This window comes from Triturus cristatus, chromosome 2_1, assembly GCF_964204655.1.
Source record: "Triturus cristatus chromosome 2_1, aTriCri1.1, whole genome shotgun sequence".
Taxonomy (NCBI): domain Eukaryota; kingdom Metazoa; phylum Chordata; class Amphibia; order Caudata; family Salamandridae; genus Triturus; species Triturus cristatus.
Genome location: NC_140581.1, coordinates 443,762,008 through 443,782,010, shown reverse-complemented (window position 1 = coordinate 443,782,010; position 20,003 = coordinate 443,762,008). Strand labels below are relative to the sequence as shown.

The following is a 20,003-nucleotide window of genomic DNA, read 5'->3' as shown; positions in this document are numbered from 1 at the left end:
AGCACCAGACTTCCTTTGATCAGTGAGGGGTATTTCCATATGGAAGGCCGGTGACACGCGGTGCCACTGAACCTACACTACGCAGGCCGGTGGGGCCACCAACGTATGCACGTGGCTGTGGACCCTAGCTTACCGCTACCTCTGCCCTACACTGTGGGCGACCGGCGACAAACGGTACCACTAACCGTCTTCAACACAAGTTGATCCCACATGTGTAACTGTGTCCTGAGTCCTCACTAGCAGCGACCACAGCACCAGACTCCCTTTGATCAGTGAAGGGTATTTCCATATGGAAGGCTGGCGACACGTGGTGCCACTGAACCTGCACTATGCAGGCCGGTGGGGCCACCAACATATGCACGTGGCTGTGGACCCTAGCTCACCGCTATTTCTGCCCTACACTGTGGGCGACCGGTGACAAATGGTACCACTAACCGTCTTCAACACAAGCCGATCCCACATGTGTAACTGTGTCCTGAGTCCTCAATGGCAGCGACCACAGCACCAGACTCCCTTCGATCACGAGGGGTATTTCCACATGGAAGACCGGCACACGTGGTGCCACTGAACCGGTACTACGCAAGGTTTGTTGGGGTTACCAACGTATGGAAGTGGCTATGGACCCTAGCTCACCGCTACCTCTGCCCTACACTGTGGGCGACATGTGGAACTGTGTCCTGAGTCCTGAATGGCAGTGACCCAAACTTGCCAGCGACCACAGCACCAGACTCCCTACGATTAGTATTTGCATATCGAAGTCATCAATGTGGAAATTATTGCCAACGAAAAGATAACGCAAAAGATACATTTTACACAAACTGTCGATTTCCCTTTCCACGTCCAGTAATTTTCAAAGGAAGAGTGAACAGTTTTATGTCAGCAGTGAGACATACCATCACTCGAAAATCACCCAAAAATACTTATAATTTAAAAAGAACAGAAGCATCGAAGTACAATAATGATTACAATACGGAGATTTTGAAGATGTGAAATGCAAATATGAACATGCAATATGATGCACATAATTCAATTGCTGTTTCTCACTATGTCACGTCATATATTACCAACTCTGAGAAGACGGAATTGAAAGAAATGTGGGAAGAAATTTCACAGGAGAAGACACTTAGGAAAAAAATGTACAGCTTCAGTTTGAAGATACTTTCACATCGAGAAATTGGATCCTACCAATGTTCGGATCGATAGACATCTGCAAGTTTATATTCAAAGTCAACAGGAACCATCTGGATAAGTCTAGGTTTTCCTGCGGCTCGAAATCGAGTTTTAATATAAATGTTATAAAACAAATTTGTGATATAGGACTTATGTTTCTTTGCTAGTCAAGAGAACTGTACAGAAATAACAGTTGGCTATGTCTAGGTGTTGATCAACAAATGGAAGATAATACTGTTGTGAAGTTTGAAAAAGAAATAACAAAGTTTAAAGTAGTTTCTGGTGAAAATCCCAACTATGTTTATATTTATTGCCGAAGTACTCATTATAAAATTGAAACTAGGAATGTAGATGTACTTCCACTAACCCTGTTCAACACATGTGTAACTGTGTCCTAAGTCCTGAATGGCAGTCACCCCAAGACCCTGGCAGTGGCCACAGCACCACACTCCCTTCGATCACTGAGGCATATTTCGATATGCAAGGCCAGCCACACGTAGTCCCACTAACCCTCTTTAACATAAGCCGATCCCACATGTGTAACTGTGTCCTGAATGGCAGTGACCCCAAGTCCGTGGCAGCAACCACAGCAGCATACTCTCTTTGATCAGTTAGACATATTTCCATATGCAACGGCGGCGACACGTGGTGCCAATAACTCTGTTCAACACAAGCCGATCCCACATGTGTAACTGTGTCCTGAGTCCTGAATAGCAGTGACCCCAACTCCGTACCACCACACTCCCTTTGATCAGTGAAGGGTATTTCCATATGCAACTACAGGCGCCAGTAGGCAAGTAAGTATCACAGTCCTACACCCTACATATTATCCTTTTAGTATCCATGCTTCTTTTTATATCAGTTATAGCTTTACTACAATGACCAAATTAATCTTCAAATGAAAACTAAAATGGAATAGCAGTCTACACTGCAGGCCGTACAGCTCGCAATTCCATTTTTAAATGCTAATTTTTAACAACAAGATTGTACTCAGAAAATACAACACTTCGTCAGTGTATTCTATACTTATTTCATCTTTTCATCATACGCCTACACTGCACTCACTAGGGCTCCCAATGGAAATTATTTCTTCTTTCATTAACTACAGAGTCCACTAGTTAAGTAACTATTACAGGCCTCAACTCAACATAATATACTTTTAGTAACCTTTCTTCTTGAACATTTTTTATATCAGTTATACCTTTAGTACAATCACCAAATTCATTTTCAAGTACAAACGAACACTCAGCAGTCTACACTGCGGGCAGCAGACCTCGCAATTTGAATTTTGGACACGTGGTGCCTACTAACACTGTCCAACACAAGCCAATCCCACATGTGTAACTGTATCCTGAGTCCTGAATGGCAGTGACCCCAAGTCCATGGCACCGACCACAGCACTAGACTCCCTTCGATCAGTGAGGCATATTTCGATATGCAAGGCCGGCGACACGTAGTCCCACTAACCCTCTTTAACACAAGCCGATCCCACATGTGTAACTGTGTCCTGAGTCCTGAATGGCAGTGACCCCAAGTCCATGGCAACGACCACACCACCACACTCCCTTTGATTAGTGAGGAGTATTTTCATGTTGAAGGCTAGCGACAAGTGGTGCCACTGAACCTGCACTACGCAGGCCGGTGAGGCCACCAACGTTTGCACGTGGCTGTGGACCCTTGCTCACCGCTACCTCTGGCCTACACTACGATCAGCCGCCTCACAATTCAGATACAGTCGTAATTCCACATGAGGCAGTCCTATAGCCAAGACACATTGCTCCCAGTGCGGTCCGTCCACACCAAGCATCATCACAGGCTCATACAGTCTCAATACTTCTGGTGCCACTAACCCTCGTTAACAGAAGCCGATCCCACATGTGTAACTGTGTCCTGAGTCCTGAATGGCAGTGACCTCAAGTCCGAGGCAGCAACCACACAACATACTCCCTTCGATTTGTGAGGCATATTTCGATATGCAAGGCCGGCGACACATAGTCCCACTAACCCTCTTTAAGACAAACCGATCCCACATGTGTAACTGTGTCCTCAATCCTGAATGGCAGTCACCCCAACTTCGTGGCAGCGCCCACAGCACCAGACTCCCTTCAGTCTTATTTGTTGTTCTTTTCTTTAAATAAATTTTTTTCATATGTAAATCTATACATGTCTAAGACTCTTCTTTGTCCAACCGCACAGGGACACTTCCGGGCCCAAGAAGGTTATTGAGGGTATGATGGTAATGTGGGAAGAGGGTGCGTTACCTGCTAATGTGGGGAGAGGCAGCATCAAAGGGGTATCATTCACAGAAAGAACTCCGATATGTTTTCACAAATACCTCGGACAAATGCCAGCTGACGGACTGAATCACAAAATGATTTTTCAATACTTATGTAGTGTGAGTTATTAACAGTTCGCACCCAGGCTTGCAGAGGGAGAGCTGCGGCCCGTCCACTCCACTCACTGACGCAGTACTACGAGCCGTCCGCGCCATTGTAGCTATCCCTGCCCTGTTCCGTCGTACACCACGCCACTCAGATTACGTTCCGACGATGGCCCCACATACCTACCTGTCGCAAGCGTACTCGCTGTTGGTGTGCAGGTCAGTGGTCTAGTTCTCAACATCTCACGGCCACTCCCTGAGGGCAGGTTTGCACACACACCACACCCATCCGGCACATGCGTCACAGGCCATGTGACCACGCAAATATAATAGATCGACAATGTCACATCCTTTATTGGCGGTGTCGACTAGATGCCAGACGCTCCACGTGTCTCAACCATAAAGAGTCTTTCATAACTTGCGCAAGAGGTTACTCGCACCCTAATCTGTATAGCCCTCAGGGGCCTACCACCCCCTTGGCGCGGACTTCCCATGCACAGGGTTAGTGCCACCCGAAGCTCATATGGCCATCAGGGGCCTACCACCACGTGGCATGAACTTAACTTCCACAGGCTTAGCGGCCCTAAAAGCTGATGTGGTCTCCGCCATTGATGACTCAGGACTCAGCGACATGTGTGAGATCTGCTGGGCCATGGAGAAGATGATGTGGTCTCCGCCATCCATGACTCAGGTCTCAGCGACATCTGTGCGATCTGCCAAGCACATGTTGTGGTCTGCGCCATTCAGGACTCAGCGACATATCTGGGATGCGCGGAGTTTTGACGGGCACGTGGAGTGCCCACTGCTGCACACCATGGTGGCACCAGGTAATTATTTGCTCATCGATGCGGAGGGGCGTAAGTGTCTCTCTCCCTCTCTCTCTTCTTTTCCATCTATCTCTCTAACTCTCTCTTCCGTCTCCCTTCCTCACTCACTCCCTTTCTTTCCTTCCCTCTCTTTTTCTCTCTGGCTTTTTTTTTCCTTCTCTTTTTCTCTATGTCTCTCTCCTTTGATATGCGCATTACACACGTCCTTATTTTGTGCTTTATTTTCCAGGCTCTGTCGTCCACATCCATGGTCCCCACAGCAGTGTTCCACCTTGTTATTTATTTATTTTATGAATTTTGTTTATTTCTTTATTGTTGATATATGTTAATAAAAAATAAAGTTTGAATTTTTTTTTTTATAACGTTTCTGGTTGTTTTCTTAACTGCTGTGTAACTCTTTCTTGTTCTTATTACTGTTATTGGATGAAGTCCACCATGGTCTTAAATTTTGGAGAACTTATCGCGGGAATACTGGTGATATCTGCAGTTTCCACCAACTTCTGAATAGTGTGGTAGATTTATCTCAACTTTACTTCCATTAAAGTGCTGATAATGAAATGCAGACTAGCCGTTCCCGTGCAAAAAGACACGAGGTCCACCTTTGCGATTTATTCTAAATACTAAAATCCTGTATTGAATTGCACTGACATAGTGGCTGTACTCACAGTACGCACACAAAATCATTTACGAAACCTCATTGTATTTATGTTGATTGGGAATCGGGGGTCAGGTGCTGGATCTTGACGAGATACACTGCCCAGTTCGTATATTGTCCTGCACACGCAAAAAATCACATCACAACTTTCACACCAACTACAATGCGAAACAAATTCCAGTGATAAGCCACGTTACCACTAGGGATTTTACACCTGCTTTCTGATGGTGTTTAGCAGGACGACTACCTGCACCATGAAAGAGAACACAGCCAAGAGCCACATCAGAACACCCACAGGTGCCATAGAATAAATGAGCATGATACAGGGATACCCATGAGGGCCACAAGACTCTTCGGAACAACTCTGGGACCGCCAACGCCCCCCAAACCTGCATCTGAGCAAGTGTGTCCCTCTGGTCATTGTGTTAGCATGATAGGCATCAGCCCTGCAACATCACAGTGTGCTATCACCTCAGCGTTGGCAGTGAGCCTGGACATGTAGCTACGCACGCATCCTCCTGCAGCATGCACAACCGGCGTGTGCTGGTCCGGAGTACACAGGTCAGCGCAGGGGTGTGCCTATCCGATAACGGGGTGTCTTGAACATCTCCGTGTACAGGAAGTGCGGTAAGTGTGTCTCTGTGTTCTGGTGTGGCCTGCCACAAGGGCCGCAGCAGTCGATGTTGTAAAGTGGCATGCACCACCTCCAAACGGCACTGTGATGGTGTAGTTGGAATGCAGCAGCACATGCGCAAATAGGCATTACAATGGTGTGCCGTACAAGTGCACAAGATACAACAGAGCACCGTACAAAAGTGTGGGAGCTCGTGGGAGTGAGGAGCAGCTGTTTGCAACGTAACAGACAGTGAACTCGCCCATGTGCCACGTGCTGGGTATCTCATCCATGATGACCACGGTCACAGACATCCCACAACACCAACGACCCGCCTTTGTACACATCCTCTATGAATGCAGCGTGGTTTTCACTTCTATGCTCGTTCACTGGTGTGATGTTGGCAAGTTGTGTGACTTGTGCTCCTTGTTGATGTGTTTCACTTTGGCCATTGTTTGTCTATACTTGTGCTATACTTAATTGTGCATGTCTGCCATTCTGCCCATCTCCCCCCGTTCCTCCAGCCTGCTTCTTCCTCTTCCTGGTGCTGTTCGGTCTATAATGTTGTTGCTCCACACATAAATACATGTAAAGAACAAATTAGAATAGTTCCTTGATTCTTTTAGGTTTCAAAACTTCTCTCTTGGTTTCTTTTTAATTTTCCATATAAACAGTTTTTTAAATATTCAACAACACATAGAAGTCAGAAGTGCAACGTATTCTATCAACACACTTTCTAGAACATTCTACAACACGTGCAGGTTAAAAGTTCATAAATCTTTTTAAACTTAACCATATTTTTTTGCAACATTTTCTCGAACATTTAACAGCACGTGCAGGTTAAAAGTTCACAATTGTTTTAAGTTCGAACAGTGCCTTCCAAATGCAAGTAGCAGGTGTGGTTGAGTTGAAAACTTTCATCCTATGATATATAGTCCACGTTGAAACTGCTTTTTCTTAACCAATCACAAAGATGCTTTTCCACAAAACTAATGTGCACCCTACTTTAAAAAAAGAATGCTTTTCGTCTCCCAAACACGTATCGTTTTGTATGCCAATAAAAAGTAGTTCCCCATCTTTAAACATATCTCTTATTCTACCAAGGAACTGCATGAGCTACAGACGTCTTTCCATACCTTCCAGCCATACCTTCAAAATGCTAGTGTGGATCGTAGGTCATAGCTATATTTTCTGGTTCAAGAGGTATGCAGAACAGAGACATATTGACTTAGACCTAGGTTTACAAAATGTGGACATTAAATGGTTTGCACAGAGAGGTTTGAAGTGGCACCAATTGCTGCCTTTAGTTAAAACCTGTTTGCATCTCCAACACCCTGACCTCATGATTGTGCACTGTGGTGGAAACAACCTAGGCACATTGACTGGGGTAGGTTTGGAAATGCTTATGAAGGACACCTTTGAACAATTGATGTTACTTTTCCCTCAAACGGTCTTTGTATATTCCAATATATGCCAAAGACAGAAGTGGAAATGGTCAAAACAATTTTATCATCAGATTGAAAAATCTAGGAAGAAACTCAACAAAGCTGTGTCTGCATACCTCAGAGACCACAAAACGGGGTCCATCTACAACAACATACGTTTTGATATGGCTGATATCTACAGAAGTGATGGAGTACACTTCACAGATCACGGAAATCGAGTTTTCCTGAATAACTTGAGCTGTGCATCCGCACTTATATGTAGCTCCAACTAATCAACACAAGGGCTCTGACAACTTAGGCCCGCTATTTTAGGGCCAGGTAACGGCAACTCCCGGACCCTCGCCAAAATGTATTCTCCACACAGCTGTGACGCAGCGGCCAGACCATCTGACTTTGCAGCACTGAGCTCTCGCTTTGATCACCACCTCTACTCCCCCATAGGGGTGAGTAGTTTGCGCTTTAGAAATAGATTACATCAAGATTGGAGCCTATTGGCGAGTGTGCTTCGTTTCTCTCTGGGTAAAAAGAGATTTTGTTACATATTTAACGGCAAGGCCCTAAGTCGTATGGGACTGCACCACCCTGTCAAAGGAGCGCTGTACCGCCTGTGAGGAATTATAGGCGGCGGCCACCATCGCACACTCCCTGCGCTTTGGGGGCCCGTTCAGCATTTGAAAGTAAGGCTGAATACGGGAGAATAGGTGTGCTATTTATGGACTGCACCTGAAAAAACAATCTAGGGTCTTAGTAATATTGAAAGAAACAAAAGAGCTGCCAATGCTGCCCATTAATTGGCAAATATTCTCATTGGAAGTGTAATCATTGAAAAATTAACACTAGTGACTACTTTTTTGTCAGATTTAATCTTGAATTGCTTGAATTATAAAAAAACACATAACACTACATTGTGCCACAAACACAACAACATCTTAAAGTGATGTACATAATTTTTTGTATACAAAATTGACTTTTTTTGGAAAAGACACGACAAAAAAACTATTTATACAACATACATATTGAATACGTCAATCAAACCCATTCATACCAATCATACCAATCATATCTGGACAAACCAAAATATTTCATAATAAATTGTGGAGGCCATCAACACTAAATAAGTGCAATTCCAAAAAGAACTCTATTCTGATTTAACTTGAAGATTGGCCTCAGGTTAGAGGTCGACGCGTTTCAGATCCCTTTTATTGAAGAGATCCTCATCAGGACCAGCGAGCGACTGCACCACTGCAGTCAAAGTCAAAAAACGGAAAGTGGACAAACGACCGGTATATTTATTTTCTTGGCATTGATTTTGCGCTCTTCAGTCGTAACGATTTTCGGCGTCTCGCATGCGGCAAAGGCAGCGAGTAATACGAGACGCCGAAAATCGTTACGACTGAAGAGAGCAAAATCAATGCCAAGAAAATAAATATACCGGTCGTTTGTCCAAACGCTACATTTCAAGCTCACAGAATCCTCTACTTCTCGCCCCTAGTGGGGTCCACACACTGGCAAGACACTACAAGTCTATATCGGAACACTTTCCGTTTTTTGACTTTGACTGCAGTGGTGCAGTCGCTCGCTGGTCCTGATGAGGATCTCTAGTGTTAATTTTTCAATGATTACACTTCCAATGAGAATATTTGCCAATTAATGGGCAGCATTGGCAGCTCTTTTGTTTCTTTCAATATTTATGGACTGCAGCATGATCGTCACGTTCCCACTGGAGTGTTAAAGTGAACTCAACTAGTGACTACTGGGGCCAGCATGCCTCAAATGAGGTTCCCATAGGGGAGTCTCATTGGAGGGCCAGTACATGCTAAATAGCAAACTCCGGGTTAGCCACCAAAGAGAGAAAATGGACTGCCGATTGTACCCGTGATCAAGGTAAAAAAACATGAAACGCGTAATGGAGGAATGCATCGGTTCATGTTACTGCAGCAATAAATCAAGATTGGAGCCTATTGTTGAGTGAGTCTCGTTTCTCTCTGGGTAAAAGGATTAGTTGTGACATAATATATATATAGGCACACACATATTTATTATATACATCCACACACACATATATATTATATAGATACACACATATACATCCACACACACACATATATATAGAAGCCTCCCAATATACTCACAAAGAATCCAGTCCCAAACGACAAGGAAAGTTGCACACCAATTCCCTCCACAAGTGTTTATTTGTGCAAAACAACGCGTTTCGGGCAGAACGGCCTTTGTCAAGTTCGGTCGAAACACATTGTTTTGCACAATTTAACACTTGTGGATGGAATCAGTGTGAGACACACACAGACACACACACACACAGACACACACACACACACTAACCCGCCCACCCCACCCCACCCACCACTGGGTGGTTATTGTTAGGTCTGCGGTTCAAAGTGGCAGTTGCCACTAGGTGGTTATTGTTAGGTCTGTGGTTCCAATGTCTTTTTTGGTTTACTAACAACACTGGCGCAATTTTTTTATTTTTTGGGGTGCAGTTTTATATGGTGCAAACTCACCCGAAGGTATTGAAGCACTTTATATGAGCACCAGTTACATTACACAAGACAGATTACTTTTTGTAGGAATGGGGAGATTAAGAGATCTGCCAATAATCACAGGATGTTGAGTTGTCACCAAGACTCAAACCTGGTTCCCCAGTTCCAAAGTCAGCAGCTCTGGTCGTTATGCCACGTCAGTTTGACAAATGTGCTTGAAACTTTCTAAAAAGATTCTATTTTTTGATTAGTTTCTTCATGGAACGTTTTGTGTTGATTCATCAAGTGGGCTGAGTAATAGTGGGGGGAGGAGTGTCCCAAAACGCAAAATCCCCATGCATTTTCCACAGACTTTTTTAGGACACGATACCGCAAAAACTGCTAAACAGAATTACACCAAATTTGGCAGGAAGCTAGACCTTGGTCAAGAAAGCGTGCTTTTTGTGATTTGGTGTATATCTGTTCAGTAGTTCTTGAGAAATTAAGGTTAAAAATAATTGTATATCTGGATGGTTGGGTTCGAGGGACTCTCGCGAGAGCCCTTCATACCCAATTTTTTTTAAATAGAACCTTCAGATTGGCCATGGGGACTTTTTTCCATTGGGCCTAATTCCTCCTGCAGGATTAAAGCTTCCAATGGAGCGAGTGCTCTAACTGGTTGGCCGCAACATGAGATAAAATGTTACTGGCAGCCATAACAGGACTTGGGTACTTAGGGCCAGATGTAGGTAATAAAAGCACTTTTGCGAGTCCTTAATAGCGAATTTTAGGGAATCGCTATTAAGGACTCGCAAAATGCCTTGTAAGTAGCAATCGCAATATTTTTTGTGATTCCTTAATATTCCTTAATTGCAAATTGAGATTCGTAATCAAGAAATACCTTCCCATTCAAAATCAAAATTGCAAATTGAGATTCGTTATCCAGGAATACCTTCCTATTCAATCCTATGGGCCAAGAGGCCCACTGGAGTGAATGGGAATTGCGCACGCAATTTGCGATGTACCCAATAGGTACTCACAAATTGTGTGCACAATTTCAAGGGAACAAGGGTTCCAGAGGGACACCCTGTTGCACCCCTGAAATGTGCTCTAAGGGCATGAATGTGTGCCACATGGCACTTTGAAAAAAGCAGAAAAGTGCTTTTTTTTAAAGGAAATCGCAAATTACCACCAACTTGAAGTTGGTGGTAATTTGCAATTACTTAAGGCCAAATCGCACTTTCTTTTGTGCTTCTTACATTGCATTTAAGGAATCGCAATTTGCGATTCCTTAAATGCAATCGCAAAATAGGGAATCTCACATTTCGAGATTCCTTATTTGCGAGGGGGTTTTTGTGTGTTACATTGCACACTGCTAATTTGCAATCGCAAACGCAGAAATTCTGCGAATTTCAGCGTTTGCGATCGCAAATTGGCTTCCTACATCTGGTCCTAAGTCCCCTTTCCTGAGTTTGGAAAAAAAAAGCATATAAGGGAAGTAAGATAAAACAAGAAAATAAAAATTATTGTGTTTTTTTGCAGCAAACCCACGGGATTGCACCAATAAATATTAATTTTTTATATAAACCCCGGGGTGGGCCAGATCATGGTAGACAAATTAATGTATTATTTGAGGGGACGGGCGTGCATGGTGCCCCCTCCCTTACTTGATTTCAGCCCCTGGGCCCCCCGTTAAAGCCAAAGGGGAGGGAGGACGCCCTCACCTGCCCAGTCAAAGTCCCAGGACCCCATCATCTAGGGCTGACACCAATGTCAATGGGGAGGGGGATGCAGCCCTGCTAACCGAGCTTGCTAAGGCCCTGGTCACCCCATCCCTGTGGCCGGCTCAATGACCCGGGAAGCCCACCTCCAGGACACAGTAGCTTACCTGCCTGCAGGAGCACGGGCCGGGAAGGCATGCCTGCTCCCAGCCGTCATGAGTTTTAAAAATGCTCCTGCCGGATGGGAGCAGACTTGTTTCCCTGCCCACACTTCTGCGGTAAGGAAACTCCGGTTCGGTGGAAGCAGTGAAAAATACCTGCACTGGTGGATAGGTGCATGCGAGGAGCTTCCCTTGCGGCCCCCACCGGTGTGTGCTGTGGGTGCTCCATTGGTGGGCACTGGACGCCCACATAAGGTCGCAGGGATGGGGTCCCCCGGACCATTATTGGTTTGTGGAAAGGGACGCACGTCCCCCTCTCATTATTATAAAATAAAGGCCCCAGTAATGGGGTCCCCGGGGCAGTAGTGGGTTTGGGAGGGGGCCATGTGCCCGCTTACCTTAATTAAAAATAAGGGCCTTGGGGGATGGGGTCTCTGGGCCCAAAGTGGCTCGGGGAAGGAGGGCTGGTTCCCCTCCCCTTTAAAAAACAATAACAAAAAATTGCCCCGGGGGATAGGAGCCCAGTGCAGAAGTGGTTCAACGTAGGGGGCAACGCAACCTCCCCCACTTATTAAAAATGAAGATTCCGAGAATGGGGGTCCAGTACTTCTCCTGGGTCATTAAAACCATGACCCAAGGAGAGCTTGCCGTATTTTTTTAAAGCCCACCTAGTTGGATCTCTATTCTCTTCAGATGGAGATCAAGGCCCTCTTGCGGTTATTTTTATGATTGCATTTTGTGAACTAAAAACGTTTTTTTTAAATGACTCTGATACATGTTGGTTTTATTTAAAAAATAAATGTCTCAGATTTAAAAATAAACATTTTTCAGCCCAAAAGATGCAATAATAAAAATTATGTTAAAAGAAAGACTCACAGGCATGATATTTTTATTAAAACCTTTTTAATTAACACTATTATTAAACATTGCATTGAGTGAATTTCTGAACTATACACTAGATTAAAAATATTGTTGATTTTTGAAGAAAGATGATAATAGGCTCACTTTTTATATTCTGGTATTGTGAAGCTTGGGCAAAGTCAGTAAGTCTACCTGAGTGTAGCCAGGGCCAGCAAGACCAACGGCACGCTGCGCATGCCACTCGGGGGTTTGACGACGGGACTTTGGCCGTGTGCACCATGGGGTTGAGTTTTTGTTGGTAATAGATACTTCACATTTAAATTAAAAAAAAAATAGAAATTCACTGAAAATGAAAGGTTGCAGTAATGTTATAGTTCGGTGAAAACTTCACTGATAAGGTAATGTTTCAACTTAAAAAAACACTGAAATTCACCAATTATAATCATCTCTAGTCATGCCGTAAAGTAACTATCACTCGTGCCCTTGCCATGCACAACTAAGTACTCCAATATTACATCACCCATGACCTTATCTATATCATTGATAACATAACTGTAATATTGGAAATGACATCATTGATGACAAACTGTGCTTGGCAAGTGCGCAAATTGGTGACTTTCAGTGATTTTATTTAGTTTAAAACATTACGTTATCACTGAAATTTTCACCTAACTATAACATTACTTTCAGTTGCCACTGTGTAGCTATTGTTGGAAACTAATTACCACATGAAAAGGTTTTTTTGGTTTGCTAATATTTGGCGCAAACTGACTAATCTTCATAAAACTTTTCAAAAACGTCTTCAACCTCAGCTACTTCCTAGAACGTTTTGGAGTTATATGTCAAGCGGGAGCAGAGAAAAAAGGGTGGCCCCAAACGCAATATCTCCATGCAATTTTCCATCAGAAAATTCAACAGCGACAAATGGAAAATGTCTGACAGAATTACTTCAAATTTGGAAGAGAGCTAGATGATTTGGCGTAAATCCATTCAGTAAATTAAGGTTAAAAAATGTTTATCTGGACAGTTGGGTTCGCGGGAGCATGCAAGAGCTGCGCATCGCAGCAACTTCAAATAATAGAGCAATCTGATTGGCCAATGGGGCTCTTTTCCTGTCAACTGCCTGGCTCCTGCATACTCCTTTTGGAGCTTGTGCTCTGATTGGCTGGCCGCAACTTGAACAGAAATTTTATGGCCAGCTTTTCAGGCCATGAGACCTCACTCGGCTTGTCCTGAAAGAAGAAAAAGATATACAGGATAGGGGCGCCCTGGGCCAAATTAAAAAATAAAAACAAATGTAGGTTTTTATTATCCTGTCGGAGCCAGCGCAGCCTTCTGGACACCTGCATTGCACCCACAAGATCAGAAGAAGAAAAAAGGGGACAGGGCCTTATTGTCTGCTGTGGGTTCCTGCACCCATACCCCGTCACGCACAGCCAAAGGGTTGGATGCATGCGGGAGCCTTTGGAACATACAAAAGGCTACCCAGAGCTACATATTTTCCATTCGGATGCAACCAGTTAAGAAAAACTGGTATTGTGTCAAATAAATCCTTTAAGGCAGAAAATGCCAGAACATTTTGACAGAAGAGTACACCCTGCAAATCAATAAAGACCACCATAAGCGGTATCTACAGACAAGTGAAAATGCCACTATATCATCCCACCACTTGACCAGTTGTTAGCTTCAGAATTCCAAAACAAGCACTGAGACTTGCCATGTCATATTTTTGCCACATCAACATAAGATAAAATACATTACAAAATTAATTACCTGCAGTTTTATTGTCAAAGAGTCTCTCTGTGCTTGAAGCTCTCTGGCATGTTCTATCTCTTCTTTTAACCGTTCTATTTCCTAGGAAAACAAACACATGCAACATGTTTCAAGATAAACAAGACTTTGTATTTCAGAAGATCGGACAACAGGCTTAAACAATGATTTATTAAACAGTCAGGACATTATACAGCTGTATATGCTGCCCACATTCAGCAGCACTGGAAATATGCTGCTGGGAAACAGCTGCCTGCCAGTAGAAGTAACAGTTTCTTGTCTGTGTAATTGTTTTTATCCACTCCAAATTAACAATTTTTACCCACTCCAAATTACAATGCCAAACTGCTATAAAACTGCACCAGAGTATCTATGAATTTACAACCTTCATTCCTCTGACAATGTCTTCACAGACATTGGGGCTATATTTGTTTTTCTGTTAGTTTGAACATGAAGCACCCTGATAAGATGCAATGCTCTTTCTGGTGGATACTATAGCTACAGATTCCTCACTTTTTGAATTCCAGAAATGTTATCGCAAGTGCTCCTTTCTGAGGATAGGTAGTGCCATTGGGCTTTATACTGGCTTTGTTTCTCCTCCAAGTGACAGCGGAGAGCCATATATAGACGGCCACCCTACACACTGATATCATCAGGTCATAATAAAGTATTTTGCACCCTTATTTATAAAGGGTCAGCAACTAACAGATTTAGACCTGGGACAGTGTGCAGAATCTAACATAAAACCTTATTGATACCAAAAGGTCCACGCCACACAACAGAAAAAAGAATGGGTCGGTGAGGAATCTGTAGCTACAGTATCCACTCAAAAGAGCATTAACGAAGGTAAGTAACTTGTTCTTCTGATGTATACTTCTTACTACAGATTCCTCACCTGTTGAACAGATACCAAAGTAGTACCTTCCAAAAGGAGTGAGGTCTGAGGAGTGGACGTCACACCAGGAAATCTTGCAGGACCAAGTGGGCAAAATGGCTCTCTCTGAGGAACCTAAGATGCAAGACAGTAATAGCTGGCGAAGGTGTGGACAGAAGCTGATTTAGTACCCTCGCAGATGTCCAGCACAGAAAATCTCTGGCCAATGGCAGCCTTAGCTCTGGTAGAATGAGCCTGAAGACGCTCAGAAAGCTCCTTTTTGGCAACAGCCTAACACATTTATATGCAGAGAATGATCCTTCTGGATAAGGTCGTTTTTTCGGACTGTGTTTCCCTTCTTAATACCACGGAATCCCACAAAAAGGTGGTCATCCAGTCAGTGCTCTTTAGTCGATTATATAAAAGCTAAGTGCTCTCTTGGGGATCCACCCAGTGCCGCCTCTTTAGAGGGATGTGGCGGAAAGAAGAACAGGGGGATCATGATGGACTGCCCCATCTGGGAATGTGATACTACCTTTGGCAGAAATTATTTCAGACTCCTGGGTACCAGCTTGTCTAGAAAGAAGGTGATATATGTTGGTTGCACCTACTGCAACTGCCGTTCACCAACACAGTGTGTGGAAATAATCACAATGAGGAATATGGTTTTAAGGGTCAAGAGCGCCAAAGTATAGCTATATGTCAGACCCCGTTTTGTGGCCCATAGGGCGAATAGGGGCTACTAGGCCTCAACCGTGGTGGTGGAGTTGTTTGCCTCTGATGTCCAGGCACTATCCTACCATGGTTCTGCACACGGGGCCAAGTACAACCCCCTTCAGCATTTGACTCTTAGTGGTATCAATGGTGAGCACAGGCATATCAGGGAGACAATGCAGGCTCAGAACTCAACGACCACCCAGTATTGTCCAACCTAGTTTTTTTACTTAGAAAAAGTACTTTAATACCCACACTTAAATCGGATTACCACACAGATAGTATTAGCAGATTCAATAACATGCACTGGTACTTGGGCTACTTTGCTTCAGGATACACCCACCCCTTTTCTTTACGCGGATGTCCCACCTCTTGTGTCTAGAAAGGTCTTCCTATGGCTAGGATGCAGATGTGGCATGAATCAAGGCTCAGGTGCAGATTACTTCAGTAAAGTACCAATAGCACTCAGTTCAGTACAGTCCTCTCAATACCATCTACCCAAAACACAGGTCTCTCTGTGTTCTCTCAATGGCCGGTGGCGGAACAGGCTGCACGTGTCTCCACTCACTCCCACTTCTGGGAAGGGACGTGCTAGTTGCAGGAGCAGCCCTCAGTTGAGGTATGCCACAGCTGAGTTGGGCAGCAGAAGTCACGGCCGCAAACATAGGTACTAGGCCCTGAGCAGGCATTGTATCTTGCTCGGGGTTGCTTGGCAATGCGTAGCCAGTGGGTTGCCATGTAGATGGGGTTCACAGCAGCAAGATGGCAGCCACAGGGAAAACATATGGAATGCGTTGGCAACCGATATGGCATCATTCCTGGTCAAGGTGGCAAAGTACGCCACAGGTACAGTTCCTGGTCATAGTAGCAGTGTCGGCCATTGTCGCTCTTTTTCTACAGTTTTAAGGACAGCCGCTGATCCACAATTCCTGCTTGGAACTGCAATTCTAAGAGAGAGTGCATCCACTACTCCTAGGAGTCTCAGATCACTCTCTGCAGTCTTCCCTCTCCTGGCAAACTCTTTCAGCAAAGAGGCTTCTAGTACTCCTGATTCGATCAGACATCCTGCAAGGTTGGAAGGCTACAGGCAGGCTGGCGTCTAGGCACTTCATATCAGATGAACAGCTTCTACCAGCAAAGCAAAACTTCAGGTGACGTCCCCGCACCTCTGGCATTAGGCAGACACCGGCTTTGGCTGCAGTCATTTTCTGAGTACTCTATGGTAGATACCTATAAAGTGCTTGTTCACTGTAGCACTATGGCGCTCAAAGTTTCATTTGGCATACAGCCTTAAAACGTCTGAGCCGCACTTGGTCCTCTAACAGTGGAGTTACGGACATCCCCTATCTTTCAATACCTGAAGATGTGAAGTCAATTCAAGTAGTTTGGTATCTGAACTTTATGGAGTCCATATAAAAAATCTACACTCTGGCCCCACTCTCAATATAAGCACTCTGGCCTGGCAGATTCTATTGGACAGGAAATACACCCCTGACAATTGGGCAGCATTGATCATGACGGAGTTCCCAGATAATCCAGACTGAAGTTCCTGTACTTTAAAATCCTCAATGATTGGTACTGGACAGCACAGAAATTGAAACAATCATGGCTGCTGGTGCATGATCTCTGCAGGACAAGTAGTGAATATAACTATGACTTGTACCATATTCGTTGCTCCCGCATGCCCTACAACCTTATTGGACTATGCTGTGGGCCCACTAAAGATGTTGTAGCCCCATCTCCAATCTCTCCTTCCCCCAACTGGAGATTCTTCATGGCTGGCAACTTCTTTTGCGGTAGCCAAATTCTCTGCCACTGGCGACAGTCCACCAGCTCCATGTGCAACAAGTGGCTAATTGGTTTGCACAGGGTTGCCCATCACAAACAGACCACCTACAAGCTGAAGGGTCAGCTTGACAACTCTGAGAGTGTTTGGGGTACCTTCCTTGCCTTGGAAGGGAGGACCTCTTGCATCCTATTTTTCCTTAGCCCTACCTCTACCAGGACTGTGTAGTTCTTTGCACGGGAAGTGTAGCAAGCACAGCTGCCCTTAGGGCAACCCTGTTGTACCCTGGCCAAATGCACTCCTACCATTTACCACACAGGACTCTATATAGGACATGATTGCCCTGGGGGGCCACTCTTATCCCTTTTACTGTCCCTCTATAAGAGACTGAGACCCAGGTCATATGGGAACCCAGCAGGACCCATCTCAATCCCCTCCCATTTCTGTGCTGCCTCACCTGCTTCCCTCATTTAGCCAACAAGGAACACGCCCACAAATACGCGTGTTTGGGGTGCTCACATGCCACCTTGATGCCCCGAGGGGAGTGAAGGAGGGCGAGGTCGTAGAGGCATGATCCATGTCATTGACCTTGAACAGTTGTCTCCGTATCCGTTTTGGTTGGGGGTAATAAGTGGGAGTGGGTTTATTTCTTTCTTAGTTTTAGTTCTTGCCTGGGGTGAAGTCCTGTCTTCAACTACCACCTTTCAGGTTAAGAATGTAGTGTTGCGTTAATGTTCTATTCCACTATTGTTAGAAATGTTGATATTGACAATGGTCTATTATGTTTTTGTTCTCTTTCCCTGACCACGGCCTCCCCAGTTTTCTAACCCCCTGTTCGCCCTACCACAGTTATGCATACGGCACAATTAAGGATCCCAGTTTGTTCAGTTTCTTACTTTCCTATGGGTAATTGGGCCGCAAATGGGTCCCGATTAATGCATCTGTTAATTTTCTGTTGGTTCTTCTGAATGTCAATTCTTAAGTAGGTAAACATGCAGATGATTTTTACTATAGTTTCAAATAAATCAATAAATAAATGTTAAAAAAAGAAATATACAACGTATGTTTTAAAGACTTTCTAAATAAAATAAGATTAGAATCCATGCACAAGGAAGCAAATTCCACACCTTTGCAGGTGCAATAGAGAAGTGCCTGTCACCAAACTTGCTTAGACCTGTTCTGGAAACTGTTAAACACACACTGCCATATTAGGTTGTACACTTCTAGCTGGAGAATGCAAGTAAAATATGTCCTCAATAAATGTGGGTGTTTTCTGGTAAAGCATATACAATCACCATAGCTTTAAAGAAACCACACCTTTTTATTGGAAGACAATGACATTTTGCAGGTATAAGTGTAATGGGTATTATTTAAGAAACATTAATTACCTAGCAGTGTCATTTTGAACAGGCTGTAATTGGTCAATCACTAATTTGTGACCAGCTAAACTCATTCGTATAATCTAGTCTACATTGAAATAAGGCATTATTATTGTTGGTTTTTTTTTACAATTTATTTTCTTGAGAGTGATGCATCAAATCAAAAACCAGCATAATAATATCAAATGAATCATGGCCACATAAATTCATTGTATAAATCAATATCTTATGCTGGTATCATAACAATATACACTAATCATATAGATAAAGATGTCAAATAATCCCTCATTTTGCCCCAAATATGATGGAATCTAGCAACTGATCTTCGGACTTTAGCTCTCTGGAGTTCCAATGTATATACTTCCATGATTTCCTGCCACTATTCCTCATACCTAGGCACAGAATCACATTTACATTTTCCAGCAATCATAAGCCTTGCGATGGTTAAAGCGTAAAAGACCCAATGGCTATTTGCAGCAAAATAGAAGACCAAAATTCCTTGAGATTATGACATTTAACAAATGTGAATATTATCAACCACTGCCATTGAGCAGTGTGGGAAACAGTGAGGTGTATTATACCACTTGCCAAGTCTAGAACAACTTATATAAAAGTTAAATAAAGTACGATAAACCTGGTCTGATGGATGTAATAACCCTGCAGAAGTGAGCAAGACTTCTAGCCAGCTCTTGCTCTGTGACAAGCTCATCTATGCTAGAGAACCTGTTAGACCCCTGACACGTTGAGAACATTAATAATAAACAATGCACCTGTTTCTCTAAGCAATTTAAATCTGCTTTTGAGGATTGATTTTCTTTTTTAATTTCCCAATCTTCAGTTAGACAAAATACAGCAACTCTCGGAAAAGGGTTTTCCGACCAAATGGTACTTACCCTTGAACTTCGGGATGATTTGAGTGTGTGGAGGGGGGGGGGGGGGGGGGGGGGGGGTGAAGGAAAGATGGAATTTCACTAGATTCCTGCTGTCTAATAATGAATGGAAAAACGAAACCCATTTGTTCAGAGAGGAATTGTTTAGGCTCAATATCAATTCAGCCACAATGGTAACTGTTTAGGAAACCTTTAAGATATGCTTTAGGGGCCAAATGATCACTTAGAAAGCAAAGAAAAATAAACTGCGCAATCAGGAAATTACTGTGTTACAGGAGAC

General features: G+C 43.8%; 1 protein-coding gene across 3 annotated transcripts in view; it reads right to left on the bottom strand.

The window, feature by feature from the left end:
• The window catches only part of HOMER1 (homer scaffold protein 1), a 966,005-nt gene that overhangs the window by 18,365 nt on the left and 927,637 nt on the right, over nucleotides 1–20,003 (bottom strand). For all 3 annotated transcript variants that reach the window (XM_085632251.1, XM_085632250.1, XM_085632249.1), the window contains exon 8: nucleotides 14,084–14,164. In XM_085632251.1, coding sequence (XP_085488377.1) covers nucleotides 14,084–14,164 — 81 coding nt within the window. The remainder of the gene's footprint in view (nucleotides 1–14,083; nucleotides 14,165–20,003) is intronic.